General features: G+C 32.2%; 1 protein-coding gene across 4 annotated transcripts in view; it reads right to left on the bottom strand.

Moving 5' to 3' along the window:
- Positions 1–5,544: 5,544 nt before the first annotated feature.
- Positions 5,545–24,574, bottom strand: part of LOC129236856 (protein-tyrosine sulfotransferase) — a 41,890-nt gene continuing 22,860 nt past the window's right edge. The window contains exons 3-8 of one of the 4 annotated variants that reach the window (XR_008581723.1): positions 15,223–15,463; positions 14,898–15,077; positions 14,199–14,335; positions 11,760–11,958; positions 11,275–11,364; positions 6,861–6,951 (exon numbers count right to left, since the gene is read on the bottom strand). Coding sequence is in view for 3 of the 4 variants with exons in the window: in XM_054871126.1 (XP_054727101.1) it covers positions 6,550–6,951; positions 11,760–11,958; positions 14,199–14,335; positions 14,898–15,077; positions 15,223–15,463 (1,159 nt within the window). In the remaining variant the exon portion in view is untranslated. Of the gene's footprint in view, positions 6,952–10,058; positions 10,115–11,274; positions 11,365–11,759; positions 11,959–14,198; positions 14,336–14,897; positions 15,078–15,222; positions 15,464–24,574 lie in introns of those variants that run through there. The other 3 variants (XM_054871126.1, XM_054871128.1, XM_054871127.1) reach the window with 3 other exon arrangements.

The following is a 24,574-nucleotide window of genomic DNA, read 5'->3' as shown; positions in this document are numbered from 1 at the left end:
TTCCATCTGTTTCAAGACCTAAAAAAATGCATGCGTAGGAAGCTCTTTTCATCAAATGATGAGGTCATAATAGCTGAGGAAGCGCATTTTGCAGCTCTTCCAGATTGTCACTTCAGAGATGGAACTCATAAATTGCAATCTCTTCGGAACAAGTGTATTCATGTTCAGGGAGACTACACTGAATAATGAAGTGGATTTCAAACCATAAAATCCGGTTGTTCCTATCGAACCACAAAACTTATTGAACAACCTAGTATATCCCTTAACAAATGAGAAAAATATTGAAAGGTGGTTATCATTTTCAGCGTTGTATCAAATTAAACCAGATGTTTATTAGAATGACGTAATTGTTTCAGATGAGATCATAATGATGTTCTACTTCAATTAGCACAATTTTTTATCATATATATATTTTTTATTTCTCGAAAACTTTTATTACAATTTACATAACGCAACACTGGGTTGAGAGCTGGATTTCGGCAGTAACTTTGTTTCGCGGAACGGTGGCATAAGTTCTATGAGATGAGGAAACGTGAGTTAAGGTTGCTAAGGTGAATTTAGGTGGAGTGGGGAGTTTTGAGGTTTTCTATTTGCCAAAAATTAAAAATTAATTTTTATTTCTGAAACAAGAAATAACTCTCCCCATTTCTTGATCCAAGAAATAAAACTAAAAACGAATCAGTGTTTTTAAACGAAAAAATAACTACTTCATACACTTTTTTAGAGCCAAATATATCATTTATTTCATCATTCAATCATTGTACAGGGTTTGATTGAAAAGTAATGAGCCTTATTTTTTAAGCAGTTTTATTAAACCTTTTGGCTTATACAACTAATATCCTTCAAAATAGGACCCTTGAGCGTCAATACACCGCTGGTAGCGGTCCTTCCACTGCAGGAAACATTTTTTAAATTCATCCGCCGAAATCGCGTTCAATTCGGCTGTCACAGTTTTTTGGATCGCCTCGATGGAGTTGAAACGCCTCCCCTTCAGCTTTCTTTTTAGGCGCGGGAACAAAAAGAAGTCCGGAGGGGACAGGTCTGGGCTGTAGGGAGGGTGGGGAAGCACCGGAACCCCCATCTTGGCCAATGCAGAGGTGCAGAGGAAGACGGTGTGCGCCGGCGCATTGTCGTGATGAAGGGTCCAATTGTTGACGAGGTCGGGCCGAACCCGGGCGACGCGGTTTTTCACCGTTGTGCCACCGTTTTACCTGGACACTGGACAGAGATTGGTTCCCGTAAGCCTCCTTGAGTAGCCCAATGGTTTCGGTACTCGTTTTTGTTCCCCCACCAGCCGATTCGGTTGATCGCTTGTCAGACGCTCCGCGCGGGAAGGCTCATTACTTTTCAATCAAACCCTGTATATGGGTTAACAGCTACACATTTTTTTAAATTCAATGTAATAGATTGTTTATATCCACCTTGGGCAAAATATTTTGAAGTGTTCGAAAGTTTCACTATATCAGTTATTGCGGTAGATCTTTGCAAGCATTCAAATCACTTTTTATACAGTCCAACACGTATTTAAATGCTTCGTATCTCAGCCGAAAATGTTGCACAAAAACAAGGGTATAAAATTGAAATTTGTATGCGGGGTAATACCACATTTGAACTCACCTTTTAGCACTGAGTGTCATTATGTTTGAGTTATCCATTCTTTGAGCTATTCTCTTTTAACCCGCTCGTCATTCTGAAAATCATCCCATACAAACAGAGAATCCGTCTTTTAAATAAGCCAAATTAAATTATAAGTTTTTTTAATTCAGGGTTTTATTAAGTTTTTACAACTTTAAACCGTGAAATTTTGGCTTGCCATGAAATGTTGCTAGTAACATTGACTGTCAAATGAGAAAAAACGTAAAATTTATGAACATCACCCCAGAAGCAATTTTGAAGAAGTGATTTTAAACAAATTAACAAAAAAAATATAAAAAATATAAAAAATATAAAAAATATTTACTTACACTCTTTGCGAAGAACTTTGAACTTATGCATTCGTAAACGAATTGTCAGTTTTCGCTCAATTTTAAATGTCATATTTATTTTAAATAGGTGTGAAAAATGAGAACTGATGAGTACTACTTTGCCGTGAGACGCATATTTGACGGCAACGCATTTGTATGGATTTTGACAGCCATTTCACGTGAAACGCGAACTTAGTACTATGCTTCAGGAAAAATAAGCGAAAAACTAAAGTAGACATGCGAAAGCAATAGAGAGTGCCAAATTTCTCTCCCATCGAGTTTACAGAATAGCCCCCATATTTTATTACTTTACCTGTTGTTGCAGACCAATTTTTGACTTCCCAAAGTAGTGGACAATTTTTGTTTAATTTTTGTTAATTATGTAAGTTTAGAAACAGCACAAAGAATTTCAAATTGGATTTTGTTTTTTATTGTCAGCGATTTTAGAGTGAAAAACAACTTAAATGTAAATGTACAGTTAAATTTACATAAACATAAGAATATAAACACAAAACTAATAATAGGTAGGAGAGATTGTTGGAGGTGGGGAATAGGCCGTATTAACCATACATACGATATCATAAGAGGACATATAAAATTTGTTTTTCGTAATTAACTTTAATTGTGTATAAAAATACGGAAAGTGCAAATAATTTGCCTGACATTCTCATGCTTATTTTCCCACTTTGCTGAAATATGCAAATTAAATTTCTAGATATTTGTAAAGATGTATAAATATTAAATCGATTTTTTTTTTACTGAAATTGCACATACATACATAGCCTTATTTGTAAATAGGTATGTTCACACATATGTGCGGTTATACACAAATATTTGCGGTTCGGCCGCTAGGTAGTCACTATGCCGCAATTAAACATCTATTTTTTTTAATTTGATTTATGTCTTTATGGTATTTTTTTGTTTACTTTCGTTTTTTAGAGTAACGGGGTAATATGCTAATGAGGTTTAGGGCTCTCAATTCAAAAAATATCAATTACATTAATATTCAACATAGGTATTGTATAGTCGTAATAAAAATACGATAATAATATTATTAAAAAATAAATTACTTTGCGGACGAGAGAGCAAAATGCACATATTTTCCCGAATAATTCACATATACAAATTTACATTCAATAAGTATTTAGCTACACTATATTGTATTAATATTTATTTAAATATATTTTTTTATGTAAATACAAATACACATACACGCATATGCATTAGTGTTGATTCTATTTTGCTTTATTTTATGACCCACGCCCTTTCATACTCATCTATTTTTTATAATTTATTACTATTTTTCATTTATTACATTATTTTCATTACATTTATTATCATTTATTACTATTATTTTTAACTACTAAATATATACTAATTATTTATATATTAAAAGCTCCTTAAATTCTTGTTCTTAGATTTTTAAAATTATTAAAGCATATAGAATTAAAAAAATTAATACAAATTTACTAAATATTATTTAAGTCAAATCGCAACAAATACTCGTACATAGATAAACTTAATAAAAAGTGGTAGATATTTACAATTAAATTGAGCTGAAAATTGCATTTATGTATGTACATATATTTGAAGGTCATATTGTAAGTAAAAGTGCGTATGAGTTCGTATGCACGCATATGTATGTATGCATACAAACACGTACACTAAACACGTAAAAACTTAAGTAGCTTAAACACTTTGAAGCAGACAAACTCTTTTGTTTGGCGGAAATGATAGATTATGTCCGAATTATTTGCTTTGGTAACCAGTTATTCCCACACAAACACACATAGCACACAAATTATGCGAAAAATTATTAGACCTGCCATTTTAAGGTGTCTTTTTTAATGTACATATGTAGTAGCCGTAGCCGAATGGGTTGGTGCGTGACTACCATTCGGAATTCACAGAGAGAACGTAGGTGGAACAACATCAAGACGCATGCCACAAATAGGAGGAGCAGCTCGGCCAAACACCCAGAAAAGGGTGTAAGCCGTTAGACGTAAATTTGGCAGAGTTCAAAACCGATGATTTACATTAAATTGTTGAAAAGAATAAGCTTGCGCCTAAAAATAGACAAGCAGTTTTAGGTATTTATTCGTTTGAGATGGCCGACCTCTTGTCTGGTAGCTGATAAAAATTACTTTTCCATCGGAGTAATTGCAATGATTGAAAGTCCGTCCGTAAGTAGCTCTATGAACTTCTTGGAATTTTTTTATTGAAAGAAAATTTTTCTTTTATAGAAATATAAGTAGTAAGCTTCAGAATTTAATATACTGCGTTAAATAACTACTTGAACAGCAAGGAGGCGGTATGTCCAGAATTTTTCTAAAACTTCTGAAAACTTAAAAAATTTAAATTTTGATGAAAATTTTTGGAAATTTTCAAAATTTTGTACAATTTGCTGCTATTATTGCGAACAAGTGTATTGTCTGTATGTATCAATTAAATTACCAAATATTTCTTTACTTGCTTCACGAAACTTTTCATTTAACTTGTTTACTTTCCTGTGCTTAATTTTATTTTCATTATTTAATCAATTAATTAATTTATTATTAATTAGTTTTTTTATTATTCATTTGATTATATTTTTAATTAAGTTATTTAACAACTTTAATTTAATTAAATTTCGTTTCGCTTAGTTTTATTTAATTTAGTTTTATTTTATTTAATTCAGTTTGTTGTAGTTTAAATAAATTTAGTTGAATTTTTCTACTAAATTTTTTTCACATTTTTTTATTTTAGTTTATTTTCTTATTATATTTTATGTTTTTTTTATTATAACTTACGTTTTCCTTTTTTCATTTTATTATATATATATTTATTTTTTTATTATAAATAATTTTTCATTACATATTAGTTTTTTATTTATTTAAAAAGAAAACATTATTTACTTATAAAAACAAATTTGTTATATTTTATTAAATTTTTTACTGTATTTTATTGATTTCTTATTATATTGTATATTATTTATTTATTATTTTGATTTCAATTATTCCACTTCGTTTCATTCGTTTTATTTTAATTTATAAAAAATTCCCCTCTTATATTTATTTTATTTTATTTTATTCAATTTTTTTCTTTTTCTTTTTATTTTTTCCTTTATTTATTTAATTTTTTATTCAAACATAATTACATATTTTATTATACTGTATTTTTAATTATATTTTAGTTTTTTATTACATTTTATTTCATCTTTACTTTATTTAAATAATATTTTTTCTTCTTGTATTTTTTATTATATTGTATTTTTTATGATTTATCAATTTTTGTTACGTTTTTTTTATTCCATTTGATATATTTTTTTATTATGTTGAACTTTTTTATGACATTTTTTAATACATATTATTTTATTTTTATGTTTTTTAATTTCTTTTCATATTTTTTTTTTAATTTTTTATTATATTTGATTTTAATTTTTTCTTATTATATTTTATTTTTTTTTTTATATTTGTTTTTTATTACAGTTTTTTTAATTATATTTGTTTTTTCTTTATTACATTTTCTATTATATTTTATTTTATTTTTTTACATTTCACTTTTTAATTATATTTTATTTGTTTTCATTACATTTAAGTTTTACTTTTTATTATATTTGATTTCAAACATCCTACACATCATTTCTAGTTTTTGTTTCATTAAATTAAATTCTATTTTACAGAAAAATTGGACTTAGATATCATTCCCCATCAAACAAAAGACCTCTTTTCTGCGAGCTAATTATATTAAGAAGAAAATAAGGAATAAAAATGTACTTATTTTATTGGTAGGTTGCTTGTTGGTCGGTCGGTTTGTCGCTTAGTTTTAGTTACTTAGTTGGGCATTTAATGCAGTTCGGTCAATTAAAATTCGAGGGCAGGCCACAGCTAATCCCATTCACAACAGTTAGTTTGACAGTTTTCTCTTACTTTTATTATTTTATTATTTGTTGTCCTTATTCATGCTTTTCAGTTCATTTGCATACACAAACGCACACATACACAGTGGGATTTGATTGAGTTTGTATTTCCTATTTTCTTTTTTCTCCTATTTTTCGCACCTTACATCACTTCCACTATTTTTTATATAGTCTGTTTTTATTTGTTTTTGCTTTTTGCCATTTTAGCTGTCATTCCATTGCTTTTGTTATTCCAACAAACCATTCAATTGAAAGTTACGTTTATTTCTCATTTATTGTAAACTGCCGTCGTAGACTTCCGTTTCCGCTGCGCGTTTTCCACTCAATGGGATTGTCACCACAGTCATTGTCATTTTCAGTGGATGTGCGGCTGTATGGACCGCGGATCAACACCTCAGTTCACTTCAGTTCGTTTTAGTTCAACGCAATTCAGCATAGTTCAGTATGCGTGCACGTCCATGTGAGTGTGAGTGCGTGTGTGTGTATTTATTAGTATTCTATAAATGTATGTATGCGTGTATAAATGTGGGTTGGTGTCAGTTGGGAGATTCAATGATTTCGACGCAAGCGACGCCGATAACTCGAACGACGTTGCAGCGCAATCCGTTGCTGGTGTTGTTGCAGATATTTGGATTGTTGTTGTTGCTGCTTTTGTTGCGGCTGCACGACATCGCCAAATGGCTGATATCATGTACGCTGGTCTTGTGCATCCGTATCACTACTGGTGCTAAAGTGTGCACCCTTTCCTAATCGCTGTCCATTGACACTGCCGCCGCCATTTAACGGCCTTACCCACACAAGATTATCATCCTGTGTTTCGTCGCGCTCCTGTGGTGATGGATTATTGTTGTTATTGTTGTTTTGGTCGGCGTTGTCATCTTCATAGTCCATTATTGCCTGGTTGGCATTGTCATTATTGTTATTTTCGTTGTTATTGGTATGACGCCGTCGTTGTTTATTGTTGTTGTTATTATTATTATTGTTGTTATCGTCCGCCTCTTGTGATTTGGAATCTTTTGGTACTTGATGCTGGACCAGATGCAACTCATTCCTCGCTTTATTTTCCCATTGTTGCTGGTTGGCCTTTACCTATTTTTTATTATTCACGTATTTTTTGTTGTTTGTTGTTTTTAATGCAGCGTAAGGATAAAAAAATTATATATGAAAATCTAAATCAATATAAATATCGATAAAGGCTTGCAAATTGAAAGCAAACAAAGCCAATGCCAAAGGAAAACACCAAAAACGCAAACACAAATGTAGGAAATTTATTCAAAGCATTAGTGGATTGTTAGATGAAAAGCGAAAGAAGGGGTAGAGAGGCAAGAGCATAGAGCGCCAACACCTTCCCGTATGCGTATGCATATCTAACATACATACATAACCACATAGCCACATTTATTTGCTCTAGTTTATTCAAAGGCAAAATTTAGCATTATATGCATGCATACCTACATATGTATGTATGTATGTATGTATGTATGTATGCGTCAGCAAATATCTGTCTCAATTTTGTGCATATGTATGTATGTATTAATCAAGGTATGTTAGTTTACGTGTGGATATATATAAATATGTGAGTGTATGTAGGTATGTATATATAAATGTATGTATGTATGTACGTGCGGCATTTAATAATTAAAGCCAAAGCGAACAGAGAGTGAACACAGCTGAACACGCTTATACCGCATTCGAATTGCGGATGAAAGCTTCAACATGGGAGAGAGGTGGTTCGCATAGCTGGCTCACAATTAATTCCTAAAACGCATTTGAACAATTGACAAATCGCAAGAAAATACACATTCCAGGTAACCACAAATGAGTTCAAATTGAAATTGAAACGCAACCTACACATAATTGTAAACAAATATTTCTTCCAGCCTCAAAACGCTATAGCTTTTGAGTGTCTCAATGTTAGAAAGACAGCTTTACGGAAATTTGAAAAGGAAAGAAATTCTATTATAATATAGAACAGAAACCAAAAAATGATTATTTCAAATAAATTTAAAACAAAATAAATTAAAATAAATTTAATTTAAATTTAACATAACCTAAAAGAAATAAAATAAAAAAATTAATAAAATGTAAATTATACTAAATTAAATGAAATCAAATTAAATAGAACAAAATACACAAAAAACCCACATAAACCAAATAAAAACAATAAGCAAATCCAATAAAAAATATTTAAAAAAGAAATTCCAAAGTTTAAGAAGGAAAGAAGTAATAAAGAAATAATAATACAGTACTGAAATAAACAAAAATTATTTAAAATAGATTTAAAACAAGATAAAATAACCTACAATAAATAAAATAAAAAAACTATATTATAAAACAAAAATAAATATATACAAAAACATAAAAAAATGAAATTAAAAAGCACAAAATACTTTTGTAAATAAAACACAATAAACAAATAAATACAAAAAAAAACAAAATAAAAAAAAAATAATAATATAACCCAAAAATAAACAAAAATGGAATTAACGAAAACAAATTTAAATTCAGCAGAATACAATAAAATTATAAAACTAAAAAGAAATTAAATTCAAAAAACTAAAAAGAAATAAAAACAAATACAAAAACAAAAATAGAATGAAAAACAAAATGAAATAAAAAATGAGTTAATCAAAATAAAATAAAAAACCGAAGAAAAAAACAAAAAGGAAAATAAAATAGTAATAATAATACACAAAACACCAAGTCAATGCAAAACTAAAATAAAATTACAATGAAAAAATTAAAAAGTACCATTATGAAAAAAATGGAACCAAAAAATTTATTCAAAATAGCAATAAAAATAAAATAGAATAAAAAAGGAAGTAAAATATGTACTACAAAATAAAATAAAAAAGAATACAAAAACATTGAGTCAAGTCAAAACTATAATAAAATTACAGTAAAAAATTAAAAAGAAAAAAGTATTCTAAAACAAAAATAAATACGTAAAAAATAAATAAAAACTAAAAAAAATAGTATATAAAAATAATAAATGTAAAAATAAAACAAAAAATAATTATATTAAATTAAATAATATAAAATAAAAATTAACCAAATAAAAAAACAAACAAATCAAAGTAAAATAAAATGATATAAAAATAATAATTAAGAAAACAAAATAAAATATAACATAAATAACAAAAACAACAAAAATAGAATTATGGGAAAACACACAAAAAAAACACAAAAATGAGTAAATAAAAAACAATAAAAACTAAGATAGAATATAATAAAATTTAAAAAAATTATAATTAACAAAAAAAAAAAAATATATATAACAAAACTAAATAAAAATAAAAACAAAATGTACAAATTAAATTAAACAAAAACTTAAGTAAAATATAACAAAAAAATTCAACAAAATAAAGTGGAATGCAAAATCATTGAGTTAATTCAAAACTAAAATAGAGTTACACTAAACATTGAAAAGAAAATAGTATTATAGAACAAAAATAAGTAAATACAAAATATATATAAAAATGAATAAGAGGATTAAACAAAAAAAAACTTATGAAAAACATTAATAAAAAATTAATTATAATAAATTAAATTAAATAATATAAAAAAGAGGAACAAAGTAAAAAAGTAAAATAAAATGAAATAAAAAAAATAATTAAGGAGAGAAAATAAAATTTAACAGAAAGAAAAAAACACAAAATAGAATTATCGAAAAAAATGCTTAATTAAAAAAAATACAAAATAGGATACAGTAAAAAATAAACAAAAATAAATAAATTAAAAACATTAAAATAAAAACAAAATATAAAAAATTAAACAAAAATAAAAAATAAATAAATGATAATAAAAACAAAAAACTACATTAAATTAAAAATTTAGTAAAATATAACAAAATGAAATAATTTAGAATAAAAAATGAAGTAAAATAAAAAAATAAGGAAATACAAAAAATATAAAAAATTAAATTACTTTAAAACTAAAATAGATAAAATAACAAGAAAAAATAAAAAAATTACATTCTACATAAAACAAAACAAAATAAAATAAAAAAGGAATTGATTAGACAAAAACAGATGAGGTTGCAAAAATTTATATTTTAAAAAGTGGCTACGTAGTTTTGCTCTTTGTAGAAAAAACACTATTGGAATAATTTTACTCAATACGGGCTCTTACGCCATCGTTCGTACATACATACCTCTTCTAGGTGAGCTGGTACTAACCTATCTATTTATGAGGCCTTGTGTAATGGATAAAAGAAAGGAAGCATCATTGATCAATTTAGTTTGAAGTGCGACTGGAACACGTTAAAGAGAAAATCCATAAGAAAAGTCTCTTGGAACGGAATACATACGTTACTCAACGTATACGTTGCTCTACTTTATAAATTAAATTTACATTTAAAGAGTACTTGAACAGATCTTTACGACAAAATCTCCCTAGCATACAAGTTGAAGGGCTTCACTATGACAAATAATGGGCTATACACCTCCTAAAAGCAACAAATCCAAAAACTAAATCCAAACTAGTTCCAATAATCAAAGAAGTCCTTGCATAGGAAAGGTTACAGATGTGATGTGGAGAATCACTTCTATTACTAATAAATGGCCATGGCATCTGAAAGTGGAATTAACAACAACTAAGTTGACGAGCTGCTTAATAAATACAAGTACCTATATAAGTAAGCTGTTCAAAGCTAACGGTAAGAAGCTAGTCATACTTAAGACGCCCAAAAAATTTATTAAATATTCGAAATCAAGTAACAGACTCTCATTGGAGGATCTTGTCATCGTTGTGCTCAACGCATCAGATTAGGTACGAAATCAGAACCTCCTTTTAAAAACCTTTGTTTCAGTGGTACACAATATTTAGTAGACAATCAGATTTCATTTTTAAATAGAACTTTTCACTGAATTTAGGGTTTGCACTAAGATGCAAAAACTGCTAATTCCCAGCTTTTGCGGCGTTGTTTTTCAGGAAACTTTTTCTATCATTAGATATTTCATGCACACAGCAGGCATCGAACCAGAGTCCTGTAACCAAATAAAACCTGAATATGCTAATATGCTATTGCGTACCAAATTTTGTAAAACAAAATTGGTAACAATTTCGTCTTCCGGCTATGTCCCATTCCAATCAGCCACACATTTTTTGCTGGAAATTTGATAGTCTTAATAGGCATCTCATGCATCAGCTGATTCAGCACATCAAGCACAATAATACCCAAATGTAATACGTATGAATGATGACAACGCTTGTGATTGTAGTATATGTGCGTGTATGTGTGTGTGTGTGTAAGTATGATAGTGAGTTTTAATGTATTGTAATCTAAAGGACATTTAGAGCAGCGCGACATTGAAGTCTATAATCAAAGATTTGAATAGCAAATGGCTAAAAACACACACACATACACACGCATTTGCAATGAAAATATTTTACGTTAGCAAACATTCTTACTTTGAAGATGTACATATGTATGTATGTATATAGTATGTGTGTGCGTGTACATCAACTTGACTCATAGAAGGGAAATTCGTATTTAATGGACTGGAAATAAATCAAATAAATATGTATGAATTCAGGATGAACAAACATAAATAAACAAATCAACGAGTTAGTGCCTAAAGTAATCACGAATCGCATTTAGCAAATTGGCCAAACGCAGAACGCACAGCGAACATTTGATATTCAATTCAAAGCCGAGCTGATGAACTAAATAAAGTAGCAGCAACAAACTCGAACTTAAAATGAACCTTCATTTTCTTTATAGGGGCAAATCAGTGACTCAATATGCGTTAAATGAGTGCTACAAAACATATGAACAAAATCAATACTGAACGATGTTTTCTCTAAACTAACACGTAGCGAAAAACAAAAACAAAACTAGACACACAAATTAACACAAAATTTTGACGAAAGGACTGCTGCACATTCATACATACCTTAAACGTATTGTCCTGTACCCAAGCATCTGGCTTACCATAATCCGGCGGATTCGCATAGGGATCATACCCCAGAATAGACAACATTGGCGCAATATCGGCCATATCGCGCACCACATTTTCGGGTATGTTACCCACCCACTTGGACATCGCTTCTAAATTCACGGGCTTGATAACCTGATCCGAGGAACGCTCGACCCTAAAAAAGGTAAAGAGAACGTATAGAGATATTTTAATTAAATATGGGTTACAAATTAATTAATAATATTATAATAATATTGCTGTACGAGGTATTGCTTTAAAGAAACCAGGGTTGTAATGGGTCTTTCAAAAGATATGCCCAGATGTTGTTTTAAAATAAGACATGTAAAAATTTAGATTCTTTCGGGTTTCACTATCTTTTCTCAAAATAAGGCTCTTAAAAATTATATCTGAAAAATGACAACATTTAAATGCTCCCATGAGCACATCTGAGAGCAAACTCCGCCAAACAGTCGATTCATGAATGCCTAATTGTGGAGAACGTCAAGAAATAGATGTTTGAGGTGGTTCAGTAACACTTTGCGCTACAGCAGAAATATTCTCGACAGAACGTACAGTTTTTGGTCTGCCAAATGGCAAAGATAACATACAAAAAAGGTACCGTCTAGAAATTAGGCGACTCCAAAAGAAAATTTAAATACCAAATATATATGAAAGGTTAAGGGTTAGATTTTATCTACAGTAAATAAATCTGACAACTACGTAAATAACGGTTGTTTATTGGCGTCGTTGCATTTTTAATACAACATTGAAATAGCAGTGTCTTCAGTTTTTTAAGGTTAATACAATTTTGCACAGATTTAGACGAAAACACGTTTCTTGTATAAAGGTATAGGGATGTTTCTCATATTATGGCGCAGGTCCAATACGCAAAATTGAGGGCACAACGGACACCAATATTTATGTGGAAATAATGCAGAATATCATGCTTCCGTGTTGCAGACAGGAAATGACAATCTACCAGCAGGGTAATGATCATAAACAAACAAGTTGGAAGGCCAAAGATTGCTTTCGCGCATATAAAATTGAGGTTATGGAATGGACAGCTCGACACCCTAACCCCAGATTTTATATAGGAAATCTGTGGACGAACTTAAGAAGTCCCGGTGGTCTAGAATTTTCTAAAAATCGATTGTTTTTCATATTTCAAAAGTGTAGGCCTGTAAGAATATACTGTCAAATTTTTGGAAGGAAACTCCCAGTATTTTCGATTCTAAAGCCGTTTTAGCAAATAGAGTCAGATTCGCCACGCGGCCACTGTCAAAACTTTAAACTCAATTATCTCAACTACTTTTTTCGGCCTGGTGTTGTCAAAAAAAAACTATTCAACCGGATCGTCTAACATATACGTCGTTAATATGTTGTTCACAGCATCAATGGCTATCGCCCGTACTAGAATCTTATTATTATTTCTATTATTTCGTATTTTTTTATTAAAAACTGAAAAAAACCGAATTCCAAATCGCGCCATTTTTTCAAATTTTTGTTTTTTCTTATCCTACGGGACATAGCTGCAGTCATACTGATTAATAATTTTTTTGGTTTTTGTGTTTCAGATAAATAGGTCCGATTTATCAGGAGAGTCAACTTCAGCACCATTTTTAAAATTATTAAAATTAAAAAAAAAAATTCAGTTTTGTATGTCAAAGAAATTAAATAAAACGCCTAAAACATTTAAATATCGTTTTTCATTTTTTTTTATTGTAAAAAAATTCCTGAAAATATCCTACATTTTTGAGCTCCAGACCACCGGGTCCCCTTAATATGAGCTGTAAACAATGCCAAACCGAATAACAATCAACAGCTTTAGGAAATTGTCAAAGATGTATGGCTGTAAGATTCCGAAGCAGCAATATGAGCACTTGATGCACTCAATGCCCCTCCCTTCTGCTGCCGCAACAAAAAATTTAAGAAATTCAACTAAATATTAGTTTCAACTGCGTATCTGCAAACTTTTTCAATACAGTTTTCTTAAATTTTTTTATAAACTTGACCAGAGATTGCGTTCTTATATCCGTTGCTATTTTAATGTTAACGCTGAATTAATATTTTTTGTTACACAAATTTTTGTTTTTCGTTAAAGAATTATTTAAGCCAATTGTGTGTAAAGAATATAATATTTCAAAATATTAATAAAAATCTTTTAACTACATCATCGATTAAATGTTTTTTTTTTTTTTAGTACTGCTATTTGTGTTCGCAACTGTAATTGTTAAGCGCCGTATTTTGAACCAAGATAGTAAAACCTGAAGGAATCTAAATTTGCACATGTTTTATTTAAAACAAAAAACATCTTTTGAAAGATTATTTAGTTTTGATTTATGAAAAGTGAAGTTTTTGTTTTGCTTTTTTTTTGTAGTTTGAATAGAAATACAGATATATTTTTTTCACACTTACTTGGACAGCGGCACACCATTTGGTTTGTTAATGAATTCCTCGTGATGCAGCACCGCATCGTTCCATGGTACATCCAGAAATTTTAATATTTTTCGCATCCACTCCTCGGGATGTAAAACTAATTGTTCATAATAAACCTGTCAAATAGTAGAGACAAAGCGAACAAATGGATTATCGACATTGGCCACAGACAGAACAACAACAAGGCTACAAGAACTATTTCAATTTTAATTTAATTAAGAGCGCAAATAAAATGTAAAAATCGCTTTTTTCCTCAGCTCGCTTGCAAATGTAGTTTATTTTGATTTTACACACGGTATAGACTTAACCATTAAGTCATCAATCAAATGGGAAATGTGAATTGAAAATTAAAATGTGAAATGTGAAAAGTAAAGTCACTAAAACCAGCGCAATTCTGGCAACAAAGCGCAAATAATGTAAAAGTTTCACATTTTTACACTTCTACACTCTGACATTTTACTTTTTATTGGCAGCTTCACGTTGTTTTTGTGCTGCCTACATACATATTTGTCAATATGCTACAAGTTCCAATCAATCAATGACAATCGCTCGCTCATCCTACTTCATATTCGCAAATACTTGAGCTAGGAGCAAACATTCCTCCTACACTATTCCATATACTCTATTTATCGGTTTTTCTTCAGTTTGTCGAACATACGCGCTCACAAATATACTCACCATCATGCAGCGCTCCTTGCCAATCTCCTTGCATTGATTGTGCATCACTTCGATGGCGGCGTTCCACTTCCGCATACATTGCCGGTAGCTGGTCAAATCGAAACCGGTTATCGTCACATGCCGCGAGATGATTGAATGCACTGTGGCGCGTCCATCTCGTACCATAAACAAGAACTTCGCCTAAAAGGAAGATAAAGTTGGCAATACAGTTGCAATGGCAGCCAAAGTAGGCGACCAGTCAAAAGGGAAAACATGAAGAGAGTTTACAGTTAAGTGAATTGTCAAGTGCAAGAAGTGTCAAATGCCGACAAAGATTGATAATTACATTTGGAAATAGTTCTATCACGTAGGAGCCCATCTTCAGTGTCAGCGGGTCCTTGTTACATAGTCGCGGCGCTGGTTCACCGTGTTTGGCGATGATTTCTAGACAAAATTGCGCTATGGCACTGTTCATCACCTCTTTGGTGATGCCCGCCTCCATCAGTCGCATCGATTCCTTCTCCGATTTCATCCAGTGAGAACGTAATTGCAGTATACGTGGTATGACACGTGTCTCCTGGCCACATCTGTCGGTGTGCAATGTCGATATTGATGGGTAGGTTACGTATGAAATGAAAAGGAAATTAAAAAATTACGATTAGTTTGATGTTGAGTGAACTTCCGGTGAAAAATGAAAAATGAAGGCGGTGGGTAAGAAAAATTCAATATTCAGTCAAGAACGAGAATCGGAGCAGCTGTGATGAAAATTATTTCTCGATTGTGGAGGTGCATTAGCATAATAGGGCTGCCTAACAAAACCTTTCTTTAAAAACTCTTACATATATATATTCGATATATAAACAGAAGTACAGTGAAGCTAAAAATAAGTAGGAATCTGGTACAAGCCGTAAAATAGGTGACTTTAAATTAATCTAATTTAATTTTAGAATTTAAAAATATATAGCTTTATTTGAGAAAATGTACTTAGATATACAAATAGTTAGTGAATGGAGCACTTTTTTAAATATTTGAAAATACCGTTATACAAAATTTGACCCTTGATTTCTGCTTTCTTTTTGTTGCCGAACATCAAAAAAAAACTACGAGGTCATCGTTTTTCAATGCCTGAAGAAGCTATTGAAGCCTCCAAGCAGCTCATTCTGGAAGTATTCACTTATGGGAATTGGTTTGGTTTAAGCAAATGCTGAAGTGTATAAACTTGAAATTAGGATATTCTGAAAAACAATAAAGCCATTTTCAATATTATTTTACTGTTTTCTCATTATTGGGCCGAAAATGTTAAAGGCAACCCTGATATATAAGAAAAAATTCGATTTTGAAATAGTAGTACATGAGGACCACTTCTGAGAGGTCCCGTATTTGCTACTTTCCTTAACCTATATAAGATATAAGGCAAGAGGCGTGACACCACCCATAGACATCAACATTTTTAGTGAGTCATAAATTTGAAAACATAAGTCTCACCACATTGAATTTAGTGTGAGGGCACACGACTGACTGATTTAGTATTTTATATGGGAAAAGGAAATAGCCAATGTCGGACCCCTTAAGATAGGTCTAAGTCGACGATTTTCTATTCTGGTATTTATCATCGACAATACTACAAATATATTAAACTTCTCTCTACCAATCGTTATTATCCGGGTTCGAAACCTCAGACATGAAATATATATATATATATATATATATATATAATTGGCGCGTACACTCTTTTTGGGTGTTTGGCCGAGCTCCTCCTCCTATTTGTGGTGTGTGTATTGATGTTGTTCTACTAATGGAGGGACCTACAGTTTCCAGCCAACTCCGAACGGCAGATATTTTTTATGAAGAGCTTTTTCTTGGCAGAAATACACAGGTTTGCCATTGCCTGACGAGGGGCGACCGCTATTAGAAAAATGTTTTTCTTAATTTTGCTGTTTCACCGAGATTCGAACTTACGTTCTCTCTGTGAATTGCGAATGGTAATCACGCACCAACCCATTCGGCTATGGCAGACATGAAATACCAACTGATAAAAAAGTATTTTCGTATAACGATCGTCCCTCGACAGGCAAACGTCCGAGTATATTTCTTCCATGAAAAAACTACTCATAAAAAACCACCTGCTGTTCAAAGGCGACATAAAATTGTAGGATCATCCATTTAGACAAACAGAAAGAGGAGCTCGTATATATACAGTGTACAGGAGATGAAACAGAAATTGATGAATAAATAAATATTTCTTGAGAAAAATTAAAATTCATCTTATTTTTTGAACACACCTCGTTTATATAACATAACCTCAAATCCATTTTCTGGTAACGTTTCGTACTAAGGCTGGTACTATGGTGATATGCACGCGTACGCGACATCCAAAAGGAAAACTATTATATAAGGTTGTCAAAAAAGTCTTGCGGTATTTTTATTGAATTTTCAATTGTTCATAAAATTGGTTATAATAATGCGATTTAAGTCAAATATGCGCCGTTTTGTTCGATGACGAGTTCCCAACGAGATGCCAACTTCATAATGCCCCTCTTATAGAAGCTCGCTTCCCTATTGTCAAAAACTCGGAGAGCCAATTTTCACAGGACTCTCTTGTGGACAACTTCCGACTACCAAGCTCGTTCGCCATGGACAGAAATAGGTGGTAATCACTTGGTGCGAGATCCGGACTATACGGTGGATGCAAAAGAACCTCCTATCCGAGCTCCCGGAGCTTCTGGCGCGTCACCAAAGATGTGTGTGGCCTGGCGTTGTCCTGATTGAAGACAATTCGGCCTCTGTTCATCAAAGATGGCCTCTTCTGCATGAGTGCTGCATTCAAGCGGTCAAGTTGTTGGCAGTACAGGTCCGAATTGAGCGTTTGGCCATAGGGGAGCAGCTCATAGTGGATGATTCCCTGCCAATCCCACCAAACACACAGAAGAACCTTCCTGGCCGTCAATCCAGGCTTGGCCACCGTCTGGGCAGCTTCACCGCTTTTCGACCACGACCGTTTGCGCTTCACGTTATCGTAAGTGACCCACTTTTCATCGCCAGTCACCATCCGCTTCAAAAACGGGTCGATTTTGTTGCGATTCAGAAGCGATTCGCATGCATCCATACGGGCAAAAATGTTTTTTTGCGTCAAGTTGTGTGGCACCCATACATCGAGCTTCTTTTTGAATCCAAGCTTCTTCAAATGGTTTATAACGGTTTGATGACTCATTCCCAGCTTTTGGCCGATGCTACGGCTGCTACTATGCCGGTCTCTTTCGATCAATTCAGCGATTTTATCGCAATTTTCGACGACAGGCCTTCCGGACCGTGGCGCATCTTCGATCACCTCTGCACTAGAACGAAAACGTTGAAACCATCGTTGTACGTGGAAATGGAAACTGTATCGGGTCCATAAACTGCACAAATTTTATTGGCAGCATGAGATGCATTTTTGCCTTTATCGTATTAGTACTGTAAAATATGCCGTATTTTCTCTTTATTTTGCTCCATGTTTGCGACGCTATAACTCACGAACGACTAAAAGCAAACAACAATTAATCAAACACGTGTTAGCACGTGAAAAGAGCTTTCCAAAAAGCTCTAGCGTGAACCGATGCGACGAATACAACTAGAACTACGCGCTTGCAAAGACAAGCTTGCGGAAATACCGCAAGACTTTTTTGACAACCTTATATATAAAACAATTTTATTTCGACTCATATTGTTCGGTTTTATTGTTGTGCTCAAAAGAGTTCAAAGTATTTACAACAATTTATAAATTTCCACGTGCGACTATGGCGTTTTTCGCTCCTCCATCTACCCAACGTCTCGGGGGAGCTATTCAAACTTTAAATTTGATGCTTTTGTACCAAATAGGTATTTGAGAAAAAAAATAATGTGAGCGAATTTCAAAGAAATAGGTAGTGATGAAATACAATTTCACGTCCAACCGAATATTCAGTTTCGTATGTCGAATAAGCCATACACACGTTTTTCGGTTTTGGTTTAAACAATATTTACATATATATTTGAATGACATTAGCTAAATTGAGTAAATGCACTAGCGAAACTATTCATTTACATATCATGTTTGCTTATTTACTCAACTTATTGAATCTCTACGTGAACACATAGGAATGCTAAGCGAAAAAATGAGAACTGAGTACTGTGTTTGGCAATGCCAAAGCCGAAAAGGGTTGTGCATGAAATTTGCATCAGTTCACAATGTTTACTGGAGAGATAACGGGGTACAAACTACGTCCTGGAAGAGCTCACCTAAACTAAACTTCAAAATACAAACTCTGACAAACTAACGTCTGCTGTACTCAAATACGGCAGCGAAGAACTAGTAAGGTGCACTCATTTAGAAGGAGAGCCTTCAACCTGCGCCGACCATAATCACCCCTCACCATATTCACAATACGTCAAATCTTGGGAAAGAGCCGAGAAAAAAATAATAGTATGCATCACTCTTTGTCAATTTGGACTACTCTGAAAAGATCTGCTTCAAGCCGCTTAATACCAAACAGGTTTTCGACAGAAACTCCCTATCGTATGGTTTCTATGAGGTTCAAAATAGTATGCAGAACAAGATCGATTAAGCGATTTAATAAGAGTGTCTATTTGCGTGTGTTGTGGATATTGATATCATCGGCCTTATCCCATTATTGCCTGCCCATTAACTCCGCTGTACGATTTATTATTTTTATATAATATTTTTATAGAAGCTGCTGTACGAAATTTCAAGTTTATAGCTTTTGTCATACCTAAGATCTGTAGTGGGTATTCAAATACCAAAATGGCTGATCCGGGCTCTTGGTGAAGGTGCAATTTCTAATCAAAGGCAATCTTCTGTTCGCCATAGGAGGCGGTTGAAATCAGCATCAAGGAAAGCAAATGTAATTACAAAATAACGTGTGTGCCAGGATACATTGAACAGATAGTAGCGCAAAGCTTTGGTCCTTAGAATGCCAAAGACCAAAAACAAAGATTAACAGTTTATAGTAATTTAAACAAAATTTGACATTTTAAACTCTAAATAAATAGAAAAAAATTAAATCAGTTTCTACCTGTTCAATGTGCCTTAATGTGTACTGGTATTTTATAAAAAAAAGTCTTATAAATAAATGTTATTACTACGCGGTTAGACTATGTTGACACCCACAAACCACGTTTTTTATATAAAACAGACTGTATGTATATCATCTGTTTTATAAGTTACTCTTCTGCCGATTGGATATTTAAATACCCAAGTCAGGCAAATTTGCACCAGTATTTCAAAATTAGATATTACAAAAAAAATTTGAAACCAAAAAAAAAAATTTTTCAACAAAAAAACATAACAATAAAAAATTAAAAAAATACATACAAAAATCTATATTAAAAATTAAAAAAAAAAAATTTGTTTTAAATAAAAACAAAAAATTAAAAAAGTTTCCAAGGCATTTTATTTTTTAATTAGTAAATTGTGTCCTAAAAAAGAAATTACAAAATTTGTTAAAGAAAATTTAAAATTTTGAAAAAAATTTAAGAAAAAAAATGAATAAAAGAAATTTCCAAAAGCCTTTAAAATTTCACCATTTACTATATTAAGTAAATTGATTAAAAAAAAACAAATGTTTATAAAAAATTAAAACAAACGTAAAAACCAATTTGTCAGAAACAAATTTAAGTTTCTGAATAAATACTTAAAATTTTTGGAGAAAAAATAAAAAACTTTGAAGAAAATAATTAAATTTCCAAAGGCATTTTGTGTTTTATTTGTGCTAAAAAAGAAAAGATTTATAAAAATGTCTCAAAATTAAAAAAAAAATGTTTTCAAATTTTTTACAGCTTACTTTTTCCTACAAATAACCAATTTTCAGAAAAATTCGAGACGATTTCCAAAATATAATACTTGGAATAACTCGGAAGATAAACTGGTTGCGTTTTTTTCTGGATCTCTTATTTTTGTAATATTCTATAAAATTGTATGCATATATTTTTTAATTTTTTGGTAATTCCGATCTTTGATCTTAAATAAGAAACATCATAATTGAATTTTCGTTTTACCTTCTAAAGAACGTAATTTACCTCATCTTCTTCTAGCAAAACAAAAACTAAGTCAATATCATTCCAATTTCCGAGATATAATCTTTTGCGCAACAGTCCATTGGATATTTAAATATCTTTTCTTAACTCGAAGTCATCGATACGTTCCCTGTCATCGAACAAATAGTTTGTGCACTTTTGAACTTCCTTTATTTGCGAACCGGAACTAGCAACAATATTCCTGTTAGCTTTGATATCCAATTAAATCCAATAATTCTAACGAGCAAATGTAATTATGAACTAAGTAGCCATTTCAACAGCAATGTGCACTTGATGAACTAAAATTACACTTTATCCTTCATCATGACCATCATACTTGTATGCAGATATATGTATGTATTTCTATAGCTCAGAAGCAAGAAGGATAGAATACAAGATTGCGCCCATCAAAGAGGCGTGAGCTCAAATTAGTGTCATTGCGTGAGAGAAATGCGAAATTGAGAACAATATGCAAGAAGACGAAATTCTACAAACAATATACGAATCGCACAAGTTTGACGTCACACACACACAGCAATTCTGAGACTGAGCACAAGATGGGCACCATCTTTATACTCTGTACCTGAACAGACAACCCTTGAGAGAGTGGGTTTGAGAGAAAGGCTTATGAACCTTTGCGCGTTGTGGTGCTCATACTCACCAACGTAAACTTACGGCCATATCAGCTGACATGATGAAACAACGATCTACGATACTACGGAAGGGAATGGTGGTAAAAACTCATTTACATGGGACTCTCTCTTGTCTCTGCGTTAGAGTGACTAAGTCACCATGGCCAGTTAACACATCTTGAACGCTTTGTTGAACTCTTCCAAAAGAACTTTTTTCTTCTTTCTGTTTTAGAAAACCGTAAGAAATGAAGTATACGCAAAGGATACTATAAAAAATGTGAATTTTTTCTGGCGAAAAGTAAAGAAGATTTTCTTTTTATCTCTTTCGTTTAATATCCATATTAATATTATAGAATGAGTATAACTATTTTAAACTATTTATTGAAAATTTAGTAATTTGAAATTTAAGATCCTTCAAGAAATTAAATTGATGAGAAAATTAAAGTAAATAAAATCTGTAGTTTCATGTGTATATGAAAATTTTCCAAGATAACAAAAAAAGTAGACGTTTGGCGAGCGGTATATTGCTCACATGTAAATGTACCACATCAAATAAATATTGATACCAAATATAATAGCATGTTATGTATTCTCTTATTTAATACTAGCTGCAACACAAAAATGTCTAAACTGCTTCAGTCGAACAATAATATAAAATTTAGGTTAAATGTCCACTACTGATGAAGAGCATTCAACTCATCATTTTACTTTGTAAAATTTTTATGGCAAAATATAAAAACCGGATCACTTCACTTCATCACATTATTCTGCAATATTGAAAATTTGAGATTTAGAGACCCGTTTCGACCGAAATTTGAAAAAAACAAAAAATAAAACAAATACTGAATTTTCGGTTTGGTTACAGTACAAAAAACTCACACAATCAGTTATGGCTGGAAACTAATAAAATTGCACTTAACTACTTGTATTCGTATTCATTCAGCTACATTACATTCACCAAATTCTTCCAATTTCAATCGCTTTGAAATTTCGATACCTACAGCAATTCTTCAGTAGCTTTTACGCTTAATGATTTGCTTTTGTACGTTTGCCATTTGGGTTTGCTTTTGCACAGCTGCTTTGTGCAATCAACACCGAAGATAAACAATGCACAGATACACTACTGTTGAGGCAGACAAAAAAGCTGGCACACTAACAAACAGTGGTGGAATAAAGACGGAAAATTAAAAAAAGAAGGGAAATAGCGAAATCAATAGCATACTTGTAGATAAGTGTATACAATATTCCAGGCAATATCCTGCCTGAATGGAACAGTGGCAGGGCTCTTGAACAAGGTCTTTCAAGATCATGTTATGTTCTGACTTCAAACAAGTTCATGGTTATGTTCTGACAAACACATAAAGGGTGACCACATAGCAGTGATTGCTATCTTTTCATACACCATTTCTTGCTTGCCGAACGTGGGAAAATTGTTTAAAAATATTGGCGAAATATTTTAATTACTCAAGGGATGAGTGTCAATAACCTAAGAAATTTCGTCTATAAATCACGAAAAATGAAATAACATTACAGAAGTCTGTTAACGATTTTTTGTTTTTCAATATTATGTCTTGGTTTCTGGCTTAATAAAAATTGTGATACATAAGTCGAATAAGAACTGGAATAGAAATGATTAGACCTACATTCTGTAAGTTTGGAAAGATCTTAAGTTGCCTTGACTTCGATATGAATCTTAAAGTTCCCTTTGTGTTCATGTGTGGTCACATGATATGTGTTGGACACACAAACTCGCTAACATGAACAGACTCGAGACCATGGAAATGTGGATTTTTAGGCGAATTTTAAAAATTCCGTGGACCGATCCGGATTCTAATATGGAGTTTCTACGACGTATTAATCGAGACCGTGACCTTCTATAAACGATAAACTGTCGCAAGATAGCTTATCTTGGACACATAATGAGAAACACCAAATACCAAATGTTACAATGAATATAGGAAGGAAGAATTGAAGAAAAACGATGCGTTGGCCGTTATTGGTATCCTCGAACCAGGCACATTTTTCGCTCAGCAGCAATCTCAACAAACAAGTTTGTTTTTATTATAGTAAACACTAAGATTGACTGTTGGCCTGACAGATGACTGCCATCAGGACAACCACGGAATGCCTCATGATGTCTCGCCTGCAACATCTCTCCAACGAGATGCTCAGCACGCGATTCCTGCTAGGTTGCTACCATAGGAATAACCCCAGCAAGCACTTGCTAGAGGCCAAGCCACCTCCAAGGCGAGTCAAGAAACATCTTTTCGACTATACTGACGATATCCGGGATCAAACACGACTACAACAGTTAACAGTTAAAAGACAGACAATGAACAAAATTCATCGGGAGTCTCTTATAATCATCCTAAATTCCCAACGGCACTTGGGCATCATTGGAGTCCAACCATCATCACCCATTGCAGACAAAGAGCTTTAGCTGCCTCGTGAGACCAGCATAATTTTGGCTCAATTACGTTCTAGATATGGCTTGATGAGTTGCTACAACAGTAACAACATGGACGGAACGGTGCGGTTTATGGTATGGCGGCATCATCGTATTTTATTTCTTGCGAAATTAGGAAAGAGGCTTCTTACAGTCAATGATATTCAGTGTTGAACGATATTAACGATGTTTCTATAGCCAGATATCGCCAACATTGATATATCCGAGCTATGGGTCCAACAATATGGCCATACATGCCATGCAAGCGACGCGACGCTCGAAGTTGTAACTCAAATGCCATCAGGCAACTGTCGATTATTTTTTCTGCGGCTACGTAAAGTCCTTAGTATACGCCAGCAAGCTATCCAAGCGCAGTCAAAATGTGTGTCAACATTGCCAGAAATACGTCATCAAAAATGTGACCGACCATTTGAAGCACTGCCAGCGAAGCCAAGGCATCCATTTAAATGATAGCTTTAAAATAAAACCCAAATTGATTGTGAGATATCAAATCGTCAAAATCACACCCTTGTTATTTTATTTAGATTTATTACCCTGGTTACCCTATA

The sequence above is a fragment of the Anastrepha obliqua genome, chromosome 2 (assembly GCF_027943255.1).
Source record: "Anastrepha obliqua isolate idAnaObli1 chromosome 2, idAnaObli1_1.0, whole genome shotgun sequence".
In the NCBI taxonomy this organism is placed as follows: Eukaryota; Metazoa; Arthropoda; class Insecta; order Diptera; family Tephritidae; genus Anastrepha; species Anastrepha obliqua.
The sequence above is the reverse complement of the archived record's forward strand: the minus strand, read 5'-3'. Positions and strand labels throughout refer to the sequence as shown.